Source organism: Macrobrachium nipponense, chromosome 26, assembly GCF_015104395.2.
Source record: "Macrobrachium nipponense isolate FS-2020 chromosome 26, ASM1510439v2, whole genome shotgun sequence".
Classification (NCBI taxonomy): domain Eukaryota; kingdom Metazoa; phylum Arthropoda; class Malacostraca; order Decapoda; family Palaemonidae; genus Macrobrachium; species Macrobrachium nipponense.
Genome location: NC_087215.1, coordinates 30797053 through 30822601, shown reverse-complemented (window position 1 = coordinate 30822601; position 25549 = coordinate 30797053). Strand labels below are relative to the sequence as shown.

Below are 25549 nucleotides of genomic sequence, written 5' to 3'. Positions count from 1 at the left end.
TCACTTAATTATGGTAAATAATATTCATTAGCAACCATTTACACAGTTCCAGTCCAACAAAATATAATTTGTCACATTCTGTAACAAGTTAACCAGTCTCATTATGCAGCAAGATAATCCAGTGCTAAGCAAACTCTGTAAAATCAAAAGGAATATTAAGGAAAAAGTGAACAATTATTAATGGTCTGAAAAATAACACTGAAAAAATTAAACTTTCCAATAGTATATGTATGTATTTTTACCAATAAAGTGTTGCAGGGTTGGATAAAATACGTGGGAAGTTAAGGATCACCTTCAAACCCTTAAGTTAAGGATCACCCTAAAATCGTTAAAGGGGCTGAAGCTAAACTGAAAAACTGAATGCTTACAAACATAAGGAGCATATAATTAATTAAAGCTAAAACAAATGGGGAAATTTCAATCATCATATTCTCATGCAATATTCCTAATGTCTCTCCCAATTCTTCAGCCCCAATGATTACAGACGACCAATACTTACGCCTGAATCCAGCATAGACTGCAACAGTGGCTTCTCACCAATCATCTTTGTTTGCATTGCGCCAGAGCTGTCTTCAAAGATATGGTGCAAGGTCACTACTTTCTGTGGGTGGTAGGGTGAAAGTAATTATTGTAGTATGATGCACAAGTATGACAAATACATTTCAAGAGTGAATCAAAATTTTCTCATGCCTGTGCAGTCTAAGTATATACGTAAGTTTTACAGCTAAAAAGGAACTTCCTAGTAAATGCATAACTGCAACAATTGTAAACTAGAAAAGAATCATACAGCCTCTCACTGAATCAATTACACACTGATCAAGTCCAGATCTTCATCCCTAACTTTTCAGCAAGGATTTTCCAGATCTTTCTGCTGGACTTTCCTTACTACAGTAAGACCATATATATATGTATATGTAACGATAATTATTAAAATAATATAATTATTATATATAAATTAATATATATTATATTATATTATTATATATATAATATATATATATATATATATATATATACATTATTATAAATAAATATATAATATATATTAAGTATATAATATATATTATATATATAATATATATATTCATATATATATATATATATATATATATATATATATATATATATATATATATATATAACGTTATACCTAGAACCATATATATATAATTTTTTTTTTTCTGAACTTATATAACTGTTTCTTAACATTTGCTCTTCTTCCCTTCCTACAACATGCTCAAAATACTCAAATCTGAGATGTGTGTATTTTTCAGCCTACGGACACCAACTCTCTCGGCAACTTTATCTTCCCCAAACACACTAACCATGACTCTTGCCATTTCTGTTACATCTGCTACATACAACAGCAAATGCCTTAAAACATTTTATCACAGAATTTTACAGTTGACTAATGGGCTACCCATCTGCGAAGTCCAACAATCTACCTCCACTTCATCCATGATGTTGCTGAAATTTCCTCTTGCCTTCTTTACATCAGCTTGAGGATTCCTTGTAGTACTGTACGTACTGCTAAGTAAGATAAATTACCCAATGCCTCCAAATACACCTCCCCATCACAATACGCCGGCTTCACCAATATATTGTACATTTTAGGCAATTAAAATTTCTTGATTTGTTTTTAACTCTTTGAACTGACCAGCCCCAGTGACACTGCTACACTTTATATGGCACTGAATTCATTAAACATATGTACCATATCATCCACACTGTTACTTTCCAAAATCGACCTTTCCCTTTATTTTCTTATTAGTTACATCATAACTTTGGATTTATTTCAAGTGATAATATATCTGTCTTCCATCTTAAACAATTTAATATATTCATTCCTCTGATTCTTTCATGTCATATGCACATTGCAGGCCCCAGTGACTTTCTTTGCAACATTCTTTAGTAGCTTTCACTAGTTTACCAAATTTACTAGCAACTGCCTTTACTCTAGATTGGTGTTACAATTATAGTAAGTGGTACTCTACAATGCTATCATGGGGTTTTAATAACAAAATAATTTAAAAAGAAACAAAATGTAATGCCTCTTCTCCACTGTATACTGATGGTTGTAATAATATTTCCATACTCTTCTGGTCTCATCCTCTCTTTATCATAATTTCATATATGATGGTCATATCATCAATGACTGCTTACTGACATCTCCATGTTCCATCTTTCTGTGGCTCCCGGTAGTAACTTTCTTCAGATATCTCATCTTCTAATGATCCCACTTTTATGTCAAAATCCTTTAGCTACTCTATAATAACTCTCAAATTAAGTTAATTTCCAAAGTGCTACCTCCTTTTTATTGTCTTGATTTTCAACTTTTAAAATGTCCATTATCTACTTCTTGCATGCTTTCCCCCTTTTACATCTTTGATATCTTTCCCTTCTAAATCACTTGGGTATTTAAACCATTTTCTTACTTCCATCTGTTCTGTTGAGTTTGTGGTTCCTTTACCTCTAGATCTTTCTCTCTGCCCATTCTCAAATGTTCTAATCTTGAAATACAACAAATACAGCTACTATACGTATCAATAAACTAGCATAGTATGCATTTTCCTTTTGTTCAAGAGCCTACTTATTATATACAGCAATGTTAATGTTAAGGCAAAAACTACAGTAACAATTTTTATAGCAAGATTTACAGCATACTTCAGTATTTATGAATCAGTGCTTCATATTACATATAATCACTTGAACTGTCTAATGAAGCGTAATCAATTACCTGTACAATACGTGGATTATTCCATTCATCAATCACTACTTCACTAGTTGCCTAAATTACCACTAGTTTCCTAAATTACCCAATTTCTGTCAACTTACTATACATTAACTATTATCTAAAATCTTTCAAAACTTAAATACCAGATACACGTATGTACATACTACTATATATGGTAATAAAAATTATTTTTTAAATGAATTACCAAATACTTATAAACAACAGTATTAAATTCCAAGATGTAGTAATATTAATAAATTATAAACTTATATGCCAGAGTAATAACTTGATACTTATGTCAATTAATCAACTGTTTTATTTAATTCAAGTGCTTTATACTGATGATACCTGTGAGCAAAAGAAAAATGACAAATTAATTTCTTTGCTGTACAGTAGTACTTACAGACTCATGTCGTTCAAATTCAGAGTCATCCATCGCTGTGTCTTCTTCGGCAATGTCATCGGGAGACCCACCACCAAGGTTCTCAAAGAACTCTCCTACTTCATTACCTGTGGCTGTCTCATCTATAAGGAATATTAAAAGTTTCAGTTTCAATGACCATCAAAACTAAGTCAATGAAAATAGATATTGAGTAAGCATACAAAGCATTCTAACAATTAAATTTGAAAATGAAAAGCACTTTAATATAATTAGGTATACATTACTACATATTCCCTTACAGCCTTATCATGAATTTTAGGACCTCCACAACTGGCAGATACTCAGATACATTTTTCTTCAGTAAAGCTTAGGTTAACACTCCAAACTAACACTTCTGGAAAACTTCCCATCAGTAAATAATCAACACTGTAAAGTAATTCCTAAATTCCCTCTAAGAAAAAATGTGTAATTTAACTTCATTCTTACCTTTGGTTCATCATTCAACTTAAAACTGGTAAAATTCCTGTAAAGTCCTGTACAACTGAAGTTGTTTTTCATTAATATAAAAAAAAGTTCATAATTACCCTCCTAAAGTATTTCTCCGAGTGCAATGAATCTGGAAATTTCAGCTAGATCAGAACAAATTTGTTAAATTTCTCCAAATAGGCACTATCGTAAAATTTTGTCTTACTTTTTCAACATGGTTGCTTATTCCTCTAAAGGATTATTAACTTTTAATCATTAAAAAACATCCTCTCATAGTCTCCAACTTTGCCACAACAACTCACCAATGATGATGACCTTCGACTTGCCAGCATGATCATCATCACGGATGGCATTGCCAGCATGAATGGCCTTCAGTCTCTCCATTCTTCTGCTGCTTGGTCCCGCATAAACGTAGACCTTGTCCCTGCAGTCAAGGATGAAGCAGTCACCCTTGTTCATGGCACCAACACTGGCCTCCACCTGGACACAAATTTAATGAGCACATTATTGAACAGGTAAGAACAAGAGCAGCAAAATGCAATAGGACCACATATAGCATACTCATAACATAAAAATACAGCAATTATGAACAGGTACAAAATAAGTGCATACATACAGTAATACAAAACAATAAGATAAAACCGATTTATGTACATATGTCTATTTTGATAACTGTAGTTAAAATACTACTCCAATCACCAAATCTAATAAAAGTAACAACAGATGAGATAATTAGGCATATACCATATTGAAATTCTCCTGTATTGTATAACTTCATATAGCAACTCACTAAAAGGTAAAAATCAAAATCTATATATGCTATGTTATACAGTAGCAAGGCTTATGAACACACGCAATACTTATGTAGTACATACCTAAGTGTACATATTTACCAGAAACAATTTTCAATCTGCATACTGTACACAATATATCACAGTACTGAAAATTGTTTTTGTATATAGTACATTTACAGTAGAGCTACTGTATTCTTATTTTACATTATTACTCTGCCCCACAATACACTAAGCATCTTCCTTTTCCCTTGATTCACATGGAATGCCTAAAAAGAAAATATTAATGAAATACTTATATATTGACCATTTAATGCACTGCAACTGCTCAAGATAACTATAACAGGCATTAAAACTATGTACCTCCTTCAGTCTTTCGCTGAACACACAAACTAAACAAGTCATAAGTTACAGGTCTAAGGCATCTTGTTAAATAAAAAAATGAAGACAACCCTCAAAACTACATTTGAGGCAAATCAGTAACAATAGTACCTATATGTTGCTCTATAGTAGTGTACCATAACATATCTTCTTTAGATACATAACTACTACATCTGTCAACAAACTAAATTTACCCACCCTACAAGGGAATGAACTCGGCAGAAAAAGTTAGACTATGGACCTATCAAATTGGTGTGGCAGTTTGCTAACACCAGACAGCTAACTTTTGAAACATCCCTTACAAACCGAGATATGGCACAAAGGAAAGTGAGGTTATTACAGTTGATACTCAAAAAGAAACCTAGAGCTCTGAGGACAAACCTGGACAACAAAATTTAATGTACTGACCTGCCTGACGCGAACATTTCTGCGACCCTTGACGTGGAAGAGACGGGCAGGGTAAGCTTCATCTGGATCAACATGATGGAACCCTGAAGCCACTCCTCCCTTCAGGTATCTGATACCATTTTTAAACCTGAGACGAAAATCTCTTATAAGTAGTGGTGATACGACTTGAAAAAACTACAGTGAGTTAGCCTGACTGTCCCTCACCTCATAATTTCTTGGCTACCTATTATCCTTACGTTTTCCTCTCCACTGGCATCTCTAAGCTAAGGGCTCAGTTGCCTTCATGCATCTTCTCCAATTAATTCCTATCAAAATTATCTTCTTCTGCTAAACCCTTCTTCAAATCCTCCATTACTTTAACACACTACCCAATCCTTTACCACCCTCTCAACCTTCTACCTCTAACAGTCTCCATTCAGGGCCTCTTCACTCACTCCTCTCTCATCCTTACCACATCCCCGGCAACTCAATCTCAACTCTCTTATCATATCAGTGATCTTCACCACTCCTGCACTTCTACTTTTTCTAGTCTTTCACACAATGAGATCCTCCTTAAAATCCACCTCAGGGTCCCCCATCTCTGTTCACTCCTTCCTTCATATGCAAATGTTTCTTTACAGTCTAATTGTAATACAAAAGATTTTTATTTTTATTTGGCATTCTTTTATCAAACTACCCTGGCCCCTCCCTCTATTTCTTCCAAGCTCTTTACCCTTCTCACTACTTCAGCGTCACATCCTCCCTCCTGGATTAAAGCAGATCCTATTTTAAATCTAGGCATCTTCTGTCTTGTATAATACAGCCATCCTCTCCCTGCTTCCTGGACACCATATACGTACTACTCACTTTCACTTACATTTCTCTTCAAACCATTCCACTCAAAAGATTCCTGCCACTCCTGTACTCTTCTTTGCAATTTTCTTCTGTCTCTGCTGTAATCACCAGACCATCTACACATTGCAATTCCCATAAAAGGGATTTTGACGTAGGAAAAATCTATTTCTGGGTGAGGAAGCCGTGTCGCCCAGTGAACCTGCAGGTCCACTATCATAATAGGCCACTAAAGGGATAGCTGTTGCCTTGCAGACAGAATTGTTTGGTCAAAGGCTAGGCCCACCACTGATAAGATTAATAATTGCAGAGCAATGCAGTAAAATACCTTGGCCCATCTTTGAGTTATGCACTATCCTTAATTCCCATTTCCAAACCTACTCTTATTAGTGGAAGAGTTAGCCTTCTCATAGTTAACCAGTTTTTAAGGGAAATGAGTGATAAGGATACAAGTTACGTAAACTCAACAATCTTTTCAGTCAAATTATAAATGAAAAGCAAGGACTATGAAAATCAAATTACAATTTTTCTGCTTCATATTCAAAAGGATAGCTAGAAATTTAACTATGGTCTAACCCTAATCAAAGCATCTATGACGAAATCATGACAAGAATAAATTAATTTATCTTTTCTTTATTGCAAGTTATTTTTAAAACCATTTTATGGAGCAACTGTAGTAATATTAATCTATATCAGAATGACTATATATACACTGTTGTACAATACATTTCAAAAGATTTCTAATTTTTTGAGAAAATACATAGCGATACCAGGCAGTCTATAAAACAAACATTATTTATTTTGATCAATTCTATAACCTTATCATTCATAAATACATGGGGAAAATGGGGAACGTATTCCCCTAATGGGTCATAAGAGCATTAAATGTACAAATGCCGTGCAGAGAATGAAGACAAGGGCCATTTTGAATGATTGCCCACTTCGATAAGCAAGGTGGGCCATTTGGCCAAGATGTCACATCACTGTTGCCAAATTGGTAAGTTATCCACGTCGTATTGATGATGCCCTTTAAAATAACACAGGTCTTAGACTGGCACAAAAGAAAATTATTTACACATTACACTAGTCATGATGTACGTTGATTCTTGTACAAAAGGCTAGTCTAAGTTGAATCGTAAAATGGCTATTTGTTGAAGAGAAAGGAAACACCAGTAAAATTTTGTCTAGGAAGCCTAGGTTTGAGGGACGTTATACGTACAATCACATCCTGATGTAAAGCTAATAAATGTGTCATGTGATTACCAATTGCCTCCAATTTCAGTACTCTAATTCCACAAAATGTTAATTCAACTATGAATCATAGTTGATCTAGCTACTGACTATTAATGAATGCTCTGGAAAGTTCTGGCATACTTGTCGGTCAATTTCGTTGAACGTTACCAAAGTTTTTTTTTTTTTTAAATCACGTAACACCAAACTTTACAATCAGAATAAAATTGTTAAGCATATAAACAATATATATAAAATTGACAGAAAAATAATGTGAACTAACAAAATTTAATGAAACATTTTGAAAACCAAAACTATCGTCCGATGAAACTAGAGAATTGAAGTACGGAGCATGTTTAATCTTCAAAATGTCAATTATTATTGAGCATTTACTTTCACTATTACTATTATTTATGCTAAAGATCAAATAATTAGACTATTGCCGACATCTATTTATATTCGTTCTATCTAAAAAAAAAAGAAATAATATTTCCTCCGTATTCGAGTGGCTGCCACTGGTTATGTGACGTCACTGGTTATATGACGTCACTCATGTGGCCCTACCATTTAAGATAAATCTGTAGACTGTCAGCTGTGTCGAGATGAAGTTTCACTGTTGGCGTCCCAGGAAAACACAGCAAGTTGTATTTAAATTATGTGAGGAAAGTGTAATGTGGGTAAAAATTGAATACAAACAATATGTGCTGAATTCAAAACATTCTACGGGTGCAAGAAAAAACAAAGTTCCTTTGCCTGTAAGGAACCAGACCTTGCCAGTGAAATGGAACCAACCTTGAGAGGAACAGAGAGGACTCGTGATTTTCCACTTCTCTGTGCTGGACAGGAACACCGCCCAGTTGCTCGTCAAGTTCCACGGTCTTGATCGCAGCAGCTCCTGCCTCGTCCTGCAGTATTTTTTCCCCATAAATTCCTTCATTCTAAACTAGTCTATGTACGCGTATTCAAAAGGCCAAAAGATATTTTGCAAAACTAAGAAAAATATAAATATATTCACAACTTTAAAAGATTCAATTTTAAGTTCACAAAACCTCATAAAGAAATACTTTTTCTCTCACTTTAAAAACTTATTCATGCTAGTGAAAACACGACAGTCTCCCACCTGTGAGGATTCTGATCCCAGCCAGAAGTGGAGGTCGTAAGACTTGTTACCTCCATCATCTTTGGTCTGAAAGGAAATGGAAGGCTTACATTCCAGAAATATGAGTACAATAAGTTAGAAAAATCTCGTAACGAGAGCCATGCTCTAAGTTTACTATAGCAGTGTCGAGTATCAATTTAGAACTCGTCTGTTTTGCCAGCAAGTTTCCGTTTTTAAGCAATCGTTAAATCACAAAACGTATAAAACTCTTGGTGGTTTAAAAATAAATCTATTGCATTTAAGGCTACTGCTTCACACTAGTTAATTTTGGAAGGCATTTGTGGCATCAGCAACTCGAAAAAAACTATTTAAACATGTCAAAACCTTTTCAATTTCCAGGTGGTAAAAAGCAACTATGGAATTACTGAGACAGAAAAAAGGACACATTCACGCAATGCAACCTCTCCTTAAACGAACTCCAAGATAAAGTAAACGTCCGCGTCCATTTATGAGAATAATTTCATAAATTCATTAAAGGACATCATGAAAGCAATTGACCGCAGACTTTGTTGAACAGCGTCAAGTGATGAGTTCTTAAGTGGTGATAATTTTCCTCGAGAACCTCTCGAGTTATACTTACAAAGAGGACGATGTAAGAATCGCCCTGGTAGAACTGGCCATACTTCTCCTTTGGGTAGGGAACCACCTCGAAGTTCTGCAAGAAAGGGAAACGGGGATGTTATTTTTTTTATCTCGTAACAAATAGGCCTACATCGTTTAGTTCTAGTTTCTAAACACTGCTTATAGAATTTACCAGGTATTATAAAAATAATTGAGATGAAGAGGGAGGAAGAAAATTTTAGAAATATATATATATATATATATATATATATATATATATATATATATATATTATAAATGAGAAATTAGGAATAAGATGACAGACATTTTATGCTTATCAAGAGAGGAGAGAGAGAGAGAGAGAATTTTTAATTGTGGGAAGGAAAAGCTGTTATTTGTTACTCAGCTGCTGCCACCCAACTCCTCCCTCCACCAACCGCCTCCTTTGCCATTATGAACAAGTTCCCATCGACCTATCACCCATTGTCCCCAAAGCCCCTACCCTCCCCCATCTCTCTCTTTCTCTTTTTCAACAGTCAGCTTGCTGCTGTGTTATCTCGTCTTTTATCTCAGGTTATACTTCCTGTAGCTTTCGAATTCCGATGGAAATATAAAAGCGTAGTTAGGATAAGCAAACATTTGTAGTACTATGTTTTGCACTCGAAGTGAATTTTCCTTTCCTTTAAACCTAAAAATCAAGTTAATAACTAACTGAAAATACTTCCATTTCCTATTCAGAACATCAAGGTTTCGCTCCTTTTGTGTCCATTTTCGTTTAAGGACAAATCGTTACGAATGAAGATAAAAATATCAAATATATCATGTCTTCGTAACTATACTTATAAAATAAGCCGTGCTCCGATTTCACGTAGCATTCCTGACGGAGCAAAGAGCAATTTTATGCATGATTCCGAAGGAAATGAAATAGTTTCGAAGGCATCAAGTGATAATCTCTTATCTTGCAAGCGCTGCTCTCTCTCTCTCTCTCGTCACAAAACACTGACCGCTATTTACAAATGTAAGTCGTGAGATGGAAATAAAACACATCGCCAGTATTATGCTGCTGGTACTATAGCAGATTCACATGAACTGCATTTGATGTCTACGCCAGTGCCTTACGACGATCCTGATCGGCTGTTGATAAGCCAGTCACAGGGCTGGAAACTCTCAGTCTCTCTCGAGAGTTCATGGGTAGGATCTATGTTCCATCTCTCCCGAAGTATATGTCTTTCAGGAGAGGTGGAACATACATCCTGCCTATGTGAACTCTCTCGAGAGAGACAGAGTTTCCAGCCCTGTGATTAGCTTATCAACAGCCAATCAGGAGCGTCGTAATCTACTATAGCTCATGCGACAATAATGCCAGAATTAAGATGATTTACGATAATGAACACATCGAGGAAATTTGTCACAATGCAATGACACATAACTAATTAGTACAACGTAATTTGCGACCACACACAACCAGTTTTTACCAGCTAAGGGTCACTTTTGAGGATAAAACGACCTTCCCAACTGACAATGTAGATACATCATGAACTCGGAAAATTTACTTAGTATTATCAATTAACTCTCAATACAAATTTCAAGGTACATTACACAGTTCTAAACATCAAAACTGTGCTCGCTAACAATATATTAAGAATTTCAGAAAAAAAATTGACACCTTACAAAATGGATCAACAATTTCCATACAACATAGATGAAAGCAAATTTTAAAAATAAGGGAGTATTGACATTCCGCTAATGCATGGAAAATACGAAGGGGGCGTTATCCTAACTATGCGAAACATTTGCAAGTCATGAATAGTGACAGACTGTAGGGAATCGCTAAATATATTAAGCTGCCACAGCAGTCAATTCTGGTTACCTCTAGTTATTTACAAACATATGTGTGCATAAAGAAACTGTGAACTTTAGAGTAACAATTAAATACAACTGATTGTTTATATGAAAGTGCATTGCATATTATTATATAAAAATGTATATAACCTAGCGAAAAGGTTTTCATTTCGATTGATAATAAATTTAAACTATCGAAATGAATGTTCACTTCATGAGTAATAAAAGATCGTGAAAAATATTCTAAGTAAACGTACAAATACATGCAGAGAGAGAGAGAGAGAGAGAGAGAGAGAGAGAGAGAGAGAGAGAGAGAGAGAGAGAGCTGTACACGTACATATACAGACGATCATCGGTATGACTCATTTCCGGTAATACCAACTGAACCACTTCATGGTTGGGGAAAGAGAAGGAACTCGCTCTCGCACAACAATGAGGAACGAGGAGGGTTGAGGATGGTGGAGGCATGAGAGGAGGGGAAGGTTGTGGGAGGCGATACAACGGGTGACCACGAATTCGACGGGGGCAAGAAAATGCGACTGGTAGTAATAATAATGTTAAACTACACGGGGGGCAAGAACAAGATCTATCGATAAAATTATCCAGATTCAAAATCCACCATTATGTTCCTTCAAACCGTGGTCTACGGAGTAAGCTCGAACAGACTCTGCTTTAAACCACCTTCTCTAGACCTTGCCCAAGGCTAAGTGCCATGAGACTTATAGGCCTAAAGTCGAGGTCTCTGTGGTCGTGGGAAGTAGTACTTAGGCCTAAGACCTAAAACTTTCCAGTGTGAATTTTACATATAACAACATTTCTACATACCCACTACTCGGTTGGAAAGTCACTGCAGTCAGTCTGCATGGCATATGAAATTTGAACAGACGTCACAGTTGACTAAATTCACACTTCATCGACAAAAAGGGAGAGAGAACATATTAACAAGCTTGACGGTTTCATAAAAAAACATGACAATATGCAATAAAATCATGCCATTCGATTAGATACATAACCTTGGAATCTCTCTCTCTCTCTCTCTAACTAAAATTACGAGTAAAAAACTACATCCTACATCCTGTTTTCCACAGCGATAGCTAAGATTAGCTTTATCTTCTAACGGCACCTGCATCTTCCTCAAGTTCTATATTTAATTTGTCTCTGACTAATTTTGACAAGTGAGTATAACTTTCTTCTCATTCGTAATGCAGCTGCATACGATTCGTTCTGGCAAATACATCAAGCATAAAATATACAAATGAAGTCATTGTTCTGTCGAGACAATGGACATCATTGTACGGCATGAATACAGGCACACACACAAATGCACAAAAATGACTGTACACAGTCTTAAATTAATCCTCGCATGTGTTTGACCTAGTATGACAAACCGTAGTATACATCAATGCTGGTACCGGCACAATATTAAGTAGGCCTAATAATTACCCATAATTAATTACAAATATATATGGAACATATGAAAAAAACTCAAACGTATCACTAACCAAATAAGGAAAAAAAAATGATGAAACTAAACAAAATCACAAAATCCCTTAAGGTGCCAAATATCAGCCTATTGTTTGAATAGGCTTACACTACCATCACGGGACTTGGTTTAAAATCTCTCTCTCTCTGAAGCTTCCATTTCCCTGAACATTCTACACACGTGCTCAAAGAAAGCACCAATAATTCAGCTCAGGAACACAGTTATCGATTAGTCTACCATCAGCAGCCGTTTCTCGCACCTCTCTATAACGATGTCATTACAAGTTAGATCATGAATGGTTCTTTTTCGCGGGCAGGTTTTCGAATAGCTGATAAAAGTAATTACAAAATTATGATCACGGTTATCATCCCGTCATACTAATTAAGGCATGACGGTTACTCTTCATAAAGTTATTGATGAACTATATTGTCTTCTAGTGTCAAACCTGAGTTATTAATATCAACAATTCAGTTGATGTAAAATTTGGAAGTATATCACCATGATATATATCGGAGAGAACAACAGGAGAATAGTTTATAAACGTTTATAAACCAAATAAAAGAAAGTGTCTCTTTGTGGATATATTTCTGCGCGCTGTCGTAGCAAAATCTGTATTGTATTATGTCAAGACAACAATGTCATTAAATTAAAAAAAAATGAAGTATAAATTTATAAAAACACCTTTGCAATACAATGTAAATGTGCATTGTGACAATAATTGTATTCTTGGAGGGTCTGAACAAACATGTAGAATAACAAATTTGTGCATAATAAAATGTTCCATCTTTAACATTCAGTGTAATTAAAAGTATTTATGTATGAATGTCATGACGTTTGTAAGCCACGTAATATGACCATTTGAAGAAAAAAAAAAAAAACTGTCAGCGGTTAGGAGTTGTTAGTGTGCATATTAATGTACAGCAATCGCGTTCATGTAAAAAGAGATAAAATGTGAATATCATGTGAGGGTTTGCACGTTGTAAAACCTCCAAGAAAATGAAAAAAAAAGAGAGCAAAAGTTGTACCTTCTTCGCACTCATCCGGATCAACCGTAAAACCACGAAAATCCTCCAGGGCTGACCAATGCCACGCAGCTGAACTCGAAAGCGTCAGTTTTTCGATATTCCTCCTCAAAATTTATATATCGTATCGTGAGGGAAAAAAAGCTGGGTGAATTTCCCTATTTAGTAGATGAACCCCAAGCATTATATACAAAATATTACATGATTAAGGACGAAGTTGAAGACCTAAAATTTCTAGTCGAAATAAACACTCATCTGAAACCAAACTCTCTCTCTCTCTCTCTCTCTCTCTCTCTCTCTCTCTCTCTCTCTCTCTCTCCTTCGCAGAGAAATTCCCGAAAAGGATTTGAACGCTGTCAAATTTTCCAAGAGGAGTTGGAGAACATGTCGGTTGGCGGTAGAAGATTAGTGTGTACCTGCCCTTAGTATTCAGAGGCGACAGTCGCTAGCATTTGCGTCGGCTCGAGGCTCAGTGACAAAATTCTTGAAATATTTATGCAAGAAGAAGAGGCGAGAGTTCATCGAGGTGCGACACCCTTAGAATATATTAAAAAGAGTTTCTTCATTTGGATTTAATGCTGAGTAGTGGCAAGCGTATCGACAATGCCCGAGGAAATATCCAGGAGTTAGCAGACCAACAGGGCTATTACAGAAACACTGAAAACATTATTTAATGTTTTCCTATATATATCACACTCAGCATTTCTTCGTCTGCTTTGGTCGGAACCAACCAGGATGTGAGAATGTCGAATGGGTAACTACACCAAAGAACCTTAGTCCGGTGTCACAAGACCAAATAAATAGTTTGAAAGACAGGAACACTGCAAATGTATTATAAACAGATTTTGTATCTGGTACAGCTACAAATCTGGGTTTTTGTTAAATGATCAACACTTAATTGTTTTAAGAGAAAGTATATTCAGAAATAAGTATGTATTGTGCAAGTCATTTAAAAACATTTATTCTCATTATACACGTAGTTACTTTGTATTCTAGTATATATAGATATATATGTAGGTGAAATGAGTATGTATATACAGTGTATAGGTATGGGTATATGTATGTATATACATAGTAAATTGAAGTATGTAATATACTTGAATAAAAAAAAAATGTTGTAGAAAATTCTAAGTTGGGCTGTATTGTTACAAGAAAGATGATAATACTCTCATCGGATAAAATTTTGAATGTAATTCTGTTAAAATTGTAAAATATTGTATATTTTCTCTAATAAAATATAATTTTTTTTTTCGGAATAAAGCATTGAGCATCTTTCTACCAAACTCTGGACCTATAAAAGCACCCTAAACCAGCGACTTTGATTTTATTTGATTTATACAGATTTGGCATTATGCCAAGCACTGGGGCAACTGAGGCCATTCAGCGCTGAAACGGAAATTGACAGTAAATGGTTTGAAAGGTGTTCCACAGGAGGAAAACCTCAAAGCAGTTGCACTATGAAATAATGGTTGGGAGAGGGTGGACCGTAAGATGGAAGAAAGAAAATATGAACGGAGGTACAGTAAAAGGAATGAAAGTAGTTGCAGCTAGGGGTCGAAGGGACGCTGCAAAGAACATTAAGTAATGCCTACATTGCAAAGAAAGAGGTACACTGACGGCACTAACCCTTCTACGGGGCTAAACCAGTGACAGACACGTACTTATTTCAGCTCTCTTTACAGCGGGGTAATCTACTCACAACCAGTTATAACTCAGTGGGATCTTTCCTCGAGGGTGACCCCAAGGGTTCTAACTCGGCATGCAGCGTGTTATTACAAGGCCGTTAGAGATTACCGTAAAATCATAAACAAAAGACTGTCAATACCACAAAGATAATGACCACCATGAAATAATAGTCCTAGATAACGACCGCCGAAAACCCCTGGGGTGTCACTATCTAGGAAAGCGCTATTTAGTGCTTAGGCAAACAGCTCAGTTGGATTTAAAAGAACATCCCTATAAGCGATTGTCTGAACGACTGTGTATATCGTTCGCAAAAACACTGTGTATGGGCTTGTCTGAATGCAACAGTGGGCGGAGCTTCGTGTCTGAACGATCTCAGCGGGAATCTGTCACGACTAGGTTGCTTGCTGGCTTGCGACTTCAGCCTGCCATACACAGATCGTTCGATGTATGGGTTTGTCTGCCTATATAACGCTATCGCGCGCGTCTCTTCTAGAGAGGATGCCATGTCTTCTAGGGACAAAATCTTTGATCAGACTGAAATCGGTGCGGAGATCGTTCGTACTGTATTAGTGTGTGGGGGTCGATAACGACAGTCGTTCAGTGTATGAGGGCCGTAAGACTGCGTTCATTTCGATACAAACATATACACAAGAGCACCCAATATATCTAATGCATAGACATTAATCTGTTAAGTAATTGACACTATTATCTACTTCATTACTATCATTTAGCACCAATTGTTAAATTCCCCCGAACAATTTCACCTTCGGACATTCTCGTGGCAACCGCCGACATGGTGGTTTGGGGACATTATCAAATGTAACCTTATCACGAAGCGATTTCTATTTACTCGTGAACCGCTTCCACATTACAGAATGTTATATAATGTTTCTTTTATTCAATATTTCTATTTTAGTTAACCTACAAATCAGGCATTGACAACATATTTCTACGAAACTGACAAAAGAATTGTTGCTATGCATTTATTATCACCATGATTATATTTCGAAACTTCAGAAAACATTCTTCGTCATCAACCGGAAGTCATAAAACAAGAAAATTGTTGTCGATGGAAATCCCAGCATCACTCTGAGCTGTTACACAAATTTCTAGAATTATGTAAGAACAACAATTAGTCACATCACTACGATTCTTGGATTCTACCTATTTTTATCAAACTGCCTTATTTTTTGGTACAACAGGGCTGCTTTCAAGGAATAATATGAAGGACAAATCTTAAATTTAAGAAAGGTGCCAAAAAGAGCAGCCCAGTAAAGAAGAGGACTTTGAGAACAGAAAATAAATGAAAATTATAAAAGCTAAACGAAAATTATCCGGTCAAAACAAAAGACTAATAGCAAATAAACTGCCAAGAGAGACTAGTGTCTGCCTACTCATTTACGAAGCATAAAGAGTATTGAGCTCAAGCTTCAAAAACTTATTTTACAATTTGATCACGGCAGGAATAAAAAGGCTAGAAGTCTGCGGTATTGAACCTCACTGGAATAAACTGCTTATGTAATAAGCTCTTTGGTATAAAATCAAAGTTCAAGATACAAGGTAGCTAAATAAGACGGCATATCGAAGAACATTCAGTAGAATAATCTACTCAATGGCCCATACCAGCCCCATAACTTGTTAATTCCATGCAAATGAAAAAAAAATCCGATTGTTCACAAACCACACTTCCTTACCATAAGACTCACGAGTAGCTTACGTAACCCACAACCACTAGACACAGTCAGTCAGTCTCTCTCTCTCTCTCTCTCTCTCTTCTCCTCTCTCCCTCTCTTCTCGTCTCTCTCTCTCTCTCTCTCTCTCTCTCTCTCTCTCCTACCCTATTCCAAATATTACAAAAATTTAAACGCCAATTAAACTCTTTCTTTTCCATACAGTTAATAGTTCTAAGCCTATATTCAGAAGCTTTCCCAGTTGCCTAACACCGCCACATAGTCCGTTGACGTAGCCAACCGAACACTCCGAGTACCAAACTACCAGAGATTACCATACGCATTGGTCTAAGGGCATCGTAAAACACACCCCACCGACTTGGTAATGCGTTGAAGAGTGCGAGCTCAGTTTCTAAATGCGTATGCACACGAACATTTCAGTTACATTCTGAGCCATAGTGGTTAAGGTTTTAGACACCAAAAATAGATAAATGACGAGTCAATGTTGCGTAATGCTTGAACATATGCGGAGTCTGTTCTGGAAATTCTTGTCATGTCTAAAACATAATTCTTGTCATGCCTAAAGTATAGCTCTTATCTAGAAATATCCTTTTCTCGCTATAGGTTTCAAGTAGTGTGTGTGTGTGTGTGTGTGTACCTCGACAAAATAATCGCCACCATACATGAATAACGCTTTACTCTCTCGTATTATTCACGCCAAATCAAGCGAGACACCCGAACACAATTCACACTACAACTCACGACAAATTGAATAACACAGAATTCAAGGTCTTTCTGATACTACATCAGCATGGCAACTCTCATGAAAAAATAAAGGATATAAAATAAGATAGTTTTTTGGCTCTCTTCAATCATAATAAACCATTGTGTCACATTTAGCCGCCACTTTCTAGAGATCTGAGGCTAGCTAGCCGCCTGCGATTTCTATTTAATCTTACTTTTCTCATTTTTCTGTTTCCCTGCATGGACACAATATCATAAATTGGACAAGCTTGCTTCTAAATGCAAATTTTTATTTAGTAAGTGTTCAATTCCATATTCTACAGGGAATATCGTTACCTTTAGAATATATAAACTACGCCAACGCTCAAGACTACAACCACGCAGGAAAGCACAACGTTTAAAAGAAGAAGAAAAGCGCAGGAGAGGAAGCACAGACAAAACATACGATACAAAAACGCTGCTATCTCGACGCTATGATGTCATCTCCACGATAAGCTTTCGTGGCCTTAAGCTGGTGTTGTTTGTTATAGAGGAGTCCTTTTAAATACTTCTCTCTCTGTCTCTCATTTTCCATTACTTAAGGCGAGCAATATAGTTTGTTAGGAAAGAAATGATCTACAGATTTGACGATTACGAAATATATCTCATGGCAGAGCCGGCCACTTTTCACAATCAACTGTCATTCTCGACATACACGTCCAAATAAAACCACTTTCAGTTCGACTTTCGAGATTGAGAACCGGAAAGCAGATGAAAAAAACATGGGTTTTTCCTTTTTTCTTTTAACGTAGACCTTACTTGACAACCTTTCACACAAGCACAATAAAATAAGAAAAATCACAAAACATCTTTAAACTGAGAAACATTACAAACCCCATTTAGGGGCAGCATCAAAGTTTGCATGAATTTGAACAGTTATGGTACTAGAAAATTCTACAAAAGTTGTGTGATTTAAAACAAACTACAATACTTCAAGATCCTCCGAGGGAAATCTATAAAATTTATTTTATATAAGATATTAAAAAAAAGAATCTAGGAATGTATTCGAACGAGAACACGAAATGACCGTTGACTACATGACAGACAATTTCCAAAATGTCAGGAACAAGAGGCATTTGGGAACAAGATTTCCACTTTCTAAAACAAGGTGGAAGAGAAGTTCATGGAAAACTGAATTGAAATTCTGGATGGAAGTGCTCCACATTTTATGAATACGATTATCAACAAATATTCATACGTTATTTTCCATCCATGAAAACCTGCTTTCAGTAAATAGTTGGTTACAATAGATTTAAGAATTTAGGCCGAAGGCCAAGCGCTGGGACCTATGAAGTCCTAGGAGGTCATCATCATAGCTGAAAGGGGAGGCTGCAAAGACAAAGTATTGCCTGCAGTGCACCGCAGAAGGTGCACTGACGGCAGTAGACCACCCTACGGGAAATTAAATAGGGGGTTAAGTTGTTCCATTGTTATTTACATAACACGCGAGTGGAGTTTTTCGACAGCATTTTCATGTGACGTCATCAAAGGCAAAAAAGTATTGTGACGTCACCATGAACAGTGCAACTACCAGTCACTCTGATATTGTCACAATCAATAATCACTTATTTAATGCCATTTTTATAATCATCCCAATCTTACAACTCCTTGTGTGTGTGTTCTAAGAGAGAGAGAGAGAGAGAGAGAGAGAGAGAGAGAGAGAGAGAGAGAGAGAGAGAGAGAGAGAGAGAGAGAGAGAGAGTCTCAAGTGAGCGTTGTAATGTCTTGAAGAGGTGTCAGATTTCTCAGCTTCACTAAACTCGAGTTATTTTTAACCGAAATTTGTTTTCTGTTTACATCATCTTACCCAAGCACTCCACGGGAGTTATCCATTGTCAAAACAAGCTTTGTATATGTAGAATAGATACGCTATATACAAATATAAATACAGTTGATCGACTTCAGGGGTTAAAGAAATTTTTTTCCTTCCTTGAGGTTTCATCAAACACCATTTATTGGTTTCCGAGTGATCTACAAATATACAAACTGATCGTCTTGAGAGCAGCCAGATTCACTGAAGAGCAGCAGCCCCAATATGCAGTCCATGTTTTTGTTTTTTTTGTTTGTATGGTGTTTTTACGTTGCATAGAACCAGAGGTTATTCAGCAACGGGACCAACGGCTTGACGTGACTTCCGAACCACGTCGAGAGTGAACTTCTATCACCAGAAATACACATCTCTCACTTCTCAGTGGAATGCCCGGGAATCGAACTCGCGGCCACCGAGGTGATGCAGTCCATGAGCCTCGCTGTCGAACTCCTCCTCAGTTTTCCAGAGGACCTTTATTCCTCACGCCGTTGGAGGACTGTGGAACATCCTCCCTACAGAGGATGTCGTGGCGATTGGACTTTCAGAAGTTCAAAAGAAGATGCGAGGCATTACCTCCCTATAACTATTCTTCTTGCATTATAATAATTTTTTTTCTGTGTTCATTTATTAATTAATTTCTTCTTTTCAACAGGCGAGGTATCTTCTTTCTGTATTTCACTCTACCTTCTCTTACTACTTCGTAATGAATTTATTATTAGGAAGCTTGAATTTCAAGTCAATGGGCCCTGGAGGCTTGTTCCACACGAATAGGGTCCATCTAATAATAATAAAATAATAATAATAATAATAATAATAATAATAATAATAATAATAATAATAATAATAATAAACAAAAGTATCTAAGAGAAGAAGAATGTATAGGACAGAGGAAGATGCAGAAGGCCGACTAGAAACAGCGACCCCATATAGAAATGGAAAAAGCAGAAGCCAAAGAATAATAATAATAATAATAATAATAAACAAAAGTTACCACACGGATGGGGTCACCTGATGAATATCTTTAAAAAGTCTGCATCCAATACTACGAAACGGTCTTCACGTATATACATACCAGACCGCGGGCATACAAACCAAAAGCCTGGCACATAGGTTTGCTTTTTTATTTTGTTTGTTTGTAAGGTGTTTTTACGTTGCATGGAACCAGTGGTTATTCAGCAATGGGGCCGACGGCTTGACGTGACTTCCGGACCGCGTCGAGAGTGAACTTCAATCACCAGAAATGCACATCTTTGACCCTCAATGGAATGCCCGAGAATCGAACTCGCGGCCACCGAGGTGGCAGGCAAAGCGGGTGTGTTGTGGTGTCGTGGCCCGAGGCTGGAGTGTTGGCAGAGGCAGAAAAGAAAAATAGCGAAGCAAAACGAAAAAGAAGAAGAAGAAGGAATGCAGTTGCCTCCCTCAAATCTCTCGAGAGATATGTTCCAAGATACGTCATCTTGTTGCGATTTCCTGGTCTCATAATAGTTTTGTGTGGGAGTCGAAGTGTCTTTAAGACATGCTCGATACAAACTCGCCTGTGCCTGTCCTTACAAGACATGCATAGGCCATTGCTGCTTGTGTATATACATATACATACATACATACATACATACACACACAAATATATATACTATATAGATATATAATATATACGATATATTATATATAATATTTACATTACATCCTATATATATATATATATATATATATAATATTATATAGTATATCTATATATATATATATTATATAGTATATATATAGATCTATATATATATTATAATATATATATAAATGATCTATATATATCTAATAATCTATCATATATATGTGTGTGTGTGTGTGTGTGTGTGTGGTGTATGTATGATGAGAGTATATATGTATATATATATATATATAATATATATATATATATATGTATATATATATATATATATATATATTACACATATGCATCCGAAATTCACTTTCAGTCACTATAGAAAATAGACATTTTTATTCACCATGAGTTACAAGCAGGTACAAGGATTAGGATGTCTCAAAGACTTATTATTCCATCCGAGGAGACATCGCGCGCTCACGTATCAGTAGGAGAAGGTTTTACTGTACATTCACAGTGTCCTAATGATTTTGTCTGGCTTTCTTTTAAACTCTTCCATACCGTTGCTGTTTACAACGAGAGAGAGAGAGAGAGAGAGAGAGAGAGAGAGAGAGAGAGAGAGAGAGAGATGAGATTCGCGGAAGTGCATAGTTTGTTGTCCAGCAAACAAACCATTTGCCGTTTTGGCAGCTCAACTGAGCCCAGGAGCAGACAAGCCTAGCAGCAGTATCCACGGGGGTCCCGGGTATGTGTTGAAGGCCAAGGTCTCGCACGCTCCTCGCTGTCTGTCCCGACTGAGGGAAAACTATTTTGAGAGAGAGAGAGAGAGAGAGAGAGAGAGAGAGAGAGAGAGAGAGAGAGGATGAGAGAAGAGAGGAGAGAGTAGAAATAGAGAGAGAATGCTTTTTGCTTCTGATGGAATGAAGGACCATCATTTTTTTTTCATAACGTGTGTCATTAACAGCATGAACCATACAACCTGCAACACCCTAGCCCAATCTCTCTCTCTCTTTCTCTGTTTACGGCAATAGGTCGGGACATCGAACATAGGTACTGAATTAAATTGGATATGGAATTTAGGCCTAAGGCCAAGCGCTGGGGCCTATGAGATCATTCAGCGCTGAAACGGAAATTGACAGTAAGGTGGTTTTACAGTTGCAACAGGAGAGGGTGGAAAGGAAAGATGGAAAACAGAGACTACGAACGGAGTTTCAGCAAAAGGAATGAAAGGGGTTGCAGCTACGGGCCGAAGGGACGCTGCCCATAGAATTAAGTAATGCCTACAGTGCACCGCATGACGTGCACTGACGACCACAGGTATCTTGGTTGTGAATTAAGACAGTGAATGCACAGTAAAACCTGCTCCTACAGATAAGTGAGCGCACGATGTCTCCTCGGATGGACTAACAAGTCTTTGAGATATCCTAATCCTTGTAACACCCTGTAACTCTTTCTCTCTCTCTCTTCCCACAGGTGCTGCTCTATCTAATCATCCTGACACCTTGTGGATGGCCTTATCATTCCACACCGCCACTCAAGTCAATGATAAGAACAAGTGTTAGCCAAAGTGACCGCTTGAACACTTAACGAGAACCTTTTATCAAATATGGAACACTTTCAACGCCTGAACCTTCTTACCACTTCTGAATGCAGACAGCAAATACGTAAGCGTACTAAGCATTTGGAACTTCCAACGTTCGAGCGAAGATGCGATGCCATTTTAATACAATTTTATGTATCAATTAAATTATTTATTTTTCTCTTGTTAATAAGCGAACCCTCTTCTTTCTGTATTTCTCTTTACCTTCTCTTACTTCCTAATGAGCGCATATTCTTTGACAAGCCAATGGCACCGGTGGCCTTCTCCCTGTGAACAGGGTTCATCTTTTAAATAATAATAATAATAGGACTACCATAACCTGACAGCATAGAGACCCCTTAAGGAGATTGGCCCCTCCAACCCTAAATACTCGTCCGTCAATCCATTCTGGGTCACTATTAAGACCAAGGTCTAAAGAATAAGACCAAGGTCTAGGGAAGACTGCGAACGCCCCTTACTTCGCAGTTTTACGAAATGCGCTATTCTGCTGCAGAGGTTCTGGTCTTCTACATGACTTGAATGTTCTCCTGCATGTTCTACAAAAAGACCCGGTATTAAGAACACCAATAGGTTTATTTGTTTGTGTGGTGTTTTTACGTTGCATGGAATCGGTGGTTATTCAGCAACGGGGCCAACGGCTTTACGTGACTTCCGAACCACCTCGAGGTTCGTGAACTCCTATCACCAGAAATACACATTTCTAACCCCTCAATGGAATGCCCGAGAATCGAACTCGTGACTACCGAAGTGGCAGGTCAACACCATACCGATCCACGCCACACAGGTGCTTACCAATAGGTTTATTCGTTGTCTTAATTCTACAAGAGAGAATCTTGGCCTCTAAAATAGTGGACTGTTCATGAATAATAATAATAATAATAATAATAATAATAATAATAATAATAATAATAATAATAATAATAATAATAATATGGACTTTAATAATGCAGCGGTTAGGACGCTCGCTTCACGAGCGAGAGCTCTCGACATCGATTCCTGAGCAAGCAAGGTTGCTATCCTCAAGCTCTGTTCAATCCCGATGTGCCTCTCTTGATATCTAGGCCAGTCCCTTCTGACGCTCCTGATTGGCTGTTGATAAGCCAATCACATGGCTGGCGCTGGAAACTCTCAAGTCTCTCGAGAGAGTACACACAGGCAGGATGTATGTTTCCAGTTCTGAGGGATACGTCTTTCAAAGCATCCCTCAAGAGAGGTGGAATATACATCCTCCCTATATGAATTCTCGAGAGAGACAGAGTTTCCAGCCCTGTGACTGACTTACCAAGAGCCAATCAGGAGCGTCGAATGGGACTGGCCTAGACATCAGATGCACAGTTGTATGAATCTACTATAGTAGTTAGTTGACTCTGGTGGGTGACAACCCCAATGCGCAAACACCTCTCAACGAGGCTTCGTATTCCCAGGTTCCCGTAAGTTAATTTTATTATAACTTAGTTCAACCAGACCACTGAGCTGATCAACAGCTCTCCCGGGGCTGGCCCGAAGGATTAGATATTTTGACGTGGCTAGGAACCAATTGGTTACTTAGCAACGGGACCCACGGCTTATTGTGGGATCCGACCCACATCGAGAAATGTATTTCTATCACCAGAAATAAATTCCTCTGCTCCCTTGTCGGCAGAGCGGCGAATCGAACCCGGACCCCGAGATCGGTGGTCGAGCACGTTACCGACTCGTCCAATGGAGAACTAGGTTCCCGTAAGAATCTCCGGAACTCTTTCTAATTAATTGTGTGAAAGTTGGAAAATGTGAAAGTAGGAGGAGTTGAACAGCTAAATGGTTAGAGCAAAAGAAACGTGGTGGAAGCAGGAGCCAGAAGGCAGGGCAGCTTAGGGCCTCAAAAGGGCCTTGCTTAACCAAAGACTAAAGAACTGTTAGTATTCATTAGATCTTGATCTTACAGAATGCAACGTGAAAAAAAATTGTACATATTGCGGCGAAGATTTTTCAGAGCAATCGAGTTTTCTGTACAGCGTATAATGCTGTATGAGCCGCGGCCTATGAAACTTTCAGCCACGTACCCGGTGGTGGACTGCCTTACAGCGTTGCCAGATGTACAATCATGGCTAACTTACCTATATATAAATAAAAACTACTGAGGCTGCAATTTGGTATATTTGATGGTTGGAGGGTTTGCTTGTTTTATGGTGTTTTTACGTTGCATGGAACCAGTGGTTATTCAGCAATGGGCCCAACAGCTTGACGTGACTTCCGAACCACTTCGAGAGTGAACTTCTATCACCAGAAATACACATCTCTGACACCTCAATGGAATGCCCGAGAATCGAACTCGCAGCCACAGTGGTGGCAGGCCAAGACCATACCGATCACGCCACTGAGGCGCTATGATTGAGGATGGATGATCCACATACCAATTTGCAGCCCCTAAGCCTCAGTATCTTTTTTTTTTTTTTTCTCTTTTTTTTTTTTTTTTTTTTTTTTTTTTTTTAAGATCTGAGGGTGGACAAAAATAGCGCAGACGGCCAGACAAATGGCCATCTCAATAGCATTCTTATATTTTTGGCATTATGCCAAGCACTGGGGCAACTGAGGCCATTCAGCGCTGACCCGGAAATTGACAGTAAAAGGTTTGAAAGGTGTAACAGGAGGAAAACCTCAAAGCAGTTGCACTGTGAAACAATTGTTAGGAGAGGGTGGACCGTAAGATGGACGAAAGAGAATATGAAAGGAGGTACAGTAAACGGCATGAAAGTGATGCCTACATTGCACGGAATGAGGTGCACTGATGGCTCTACCCCCTACGGGGACTCAAAGAAGGAGAGCCGTTACAGTGTGGAAACTAACAACACTATTACTAGACTCAAAGAAGGAGAGCCGTTACAAAGTGGAAACTAACAACACTATTACTAGACTCAAACAAGGAGAGCCGTTACAATGCGAACGCTCACAACACTATTACTACTACTACTACTAATAACCTATATGTCAGCTGCGGGAAAGCAACCTCGGGATATAATCAAAACAACGGAACCGTTCACACTCAAAAGCACAAAGAGGGGAAATACCAAAGCAGAAACAGCTGATCTTTGTGCGCGCGCGACGGTCCACACC

General features: G+C 37.5%; 1 protein-coding gene across 7 annotated transcripts in view; it reads right to left on the bottom strand.

The window, feature by feature from the left end:
* LOC135200141 (gelsolin, cytoplasmic-like) overlaps positions 1–25549 on the bottom strand; it is a 64682-nt gene that overhangs the window by 26896 nt on the left and 12237 nt on the right. For all 7 annotated transcript variants that reach the window (XM_064228475.1, XM_064228477.1, XM_064228476.1 and 4 more), the window contains exons 2-8: positions 8983–9057; positions 8364–8429; positions 8036–8148; positions 5183–5309; positions 3905–4082; positions 3138–3259; positions 500–601 (exon numbers count right to left, since the gene is read on the bottom strand). In XM_064228475.1, coding sequence (XP_064084545.1) covers positions 500–601; positions 3138–3259; positions 3905–4082; positions 5183–5309; positions 8036–8148; positions 8364–8429; positions 8983–9057 — 783 coding nt within the window. The remainder of the gene's footprint in view (positions 1–499; positions 602–3137; positions 3260–3904; positions 4083–5182; positions 5310–8035; positions 8149–8363; positions 8430–8982; positions 9058–25549) is intronic.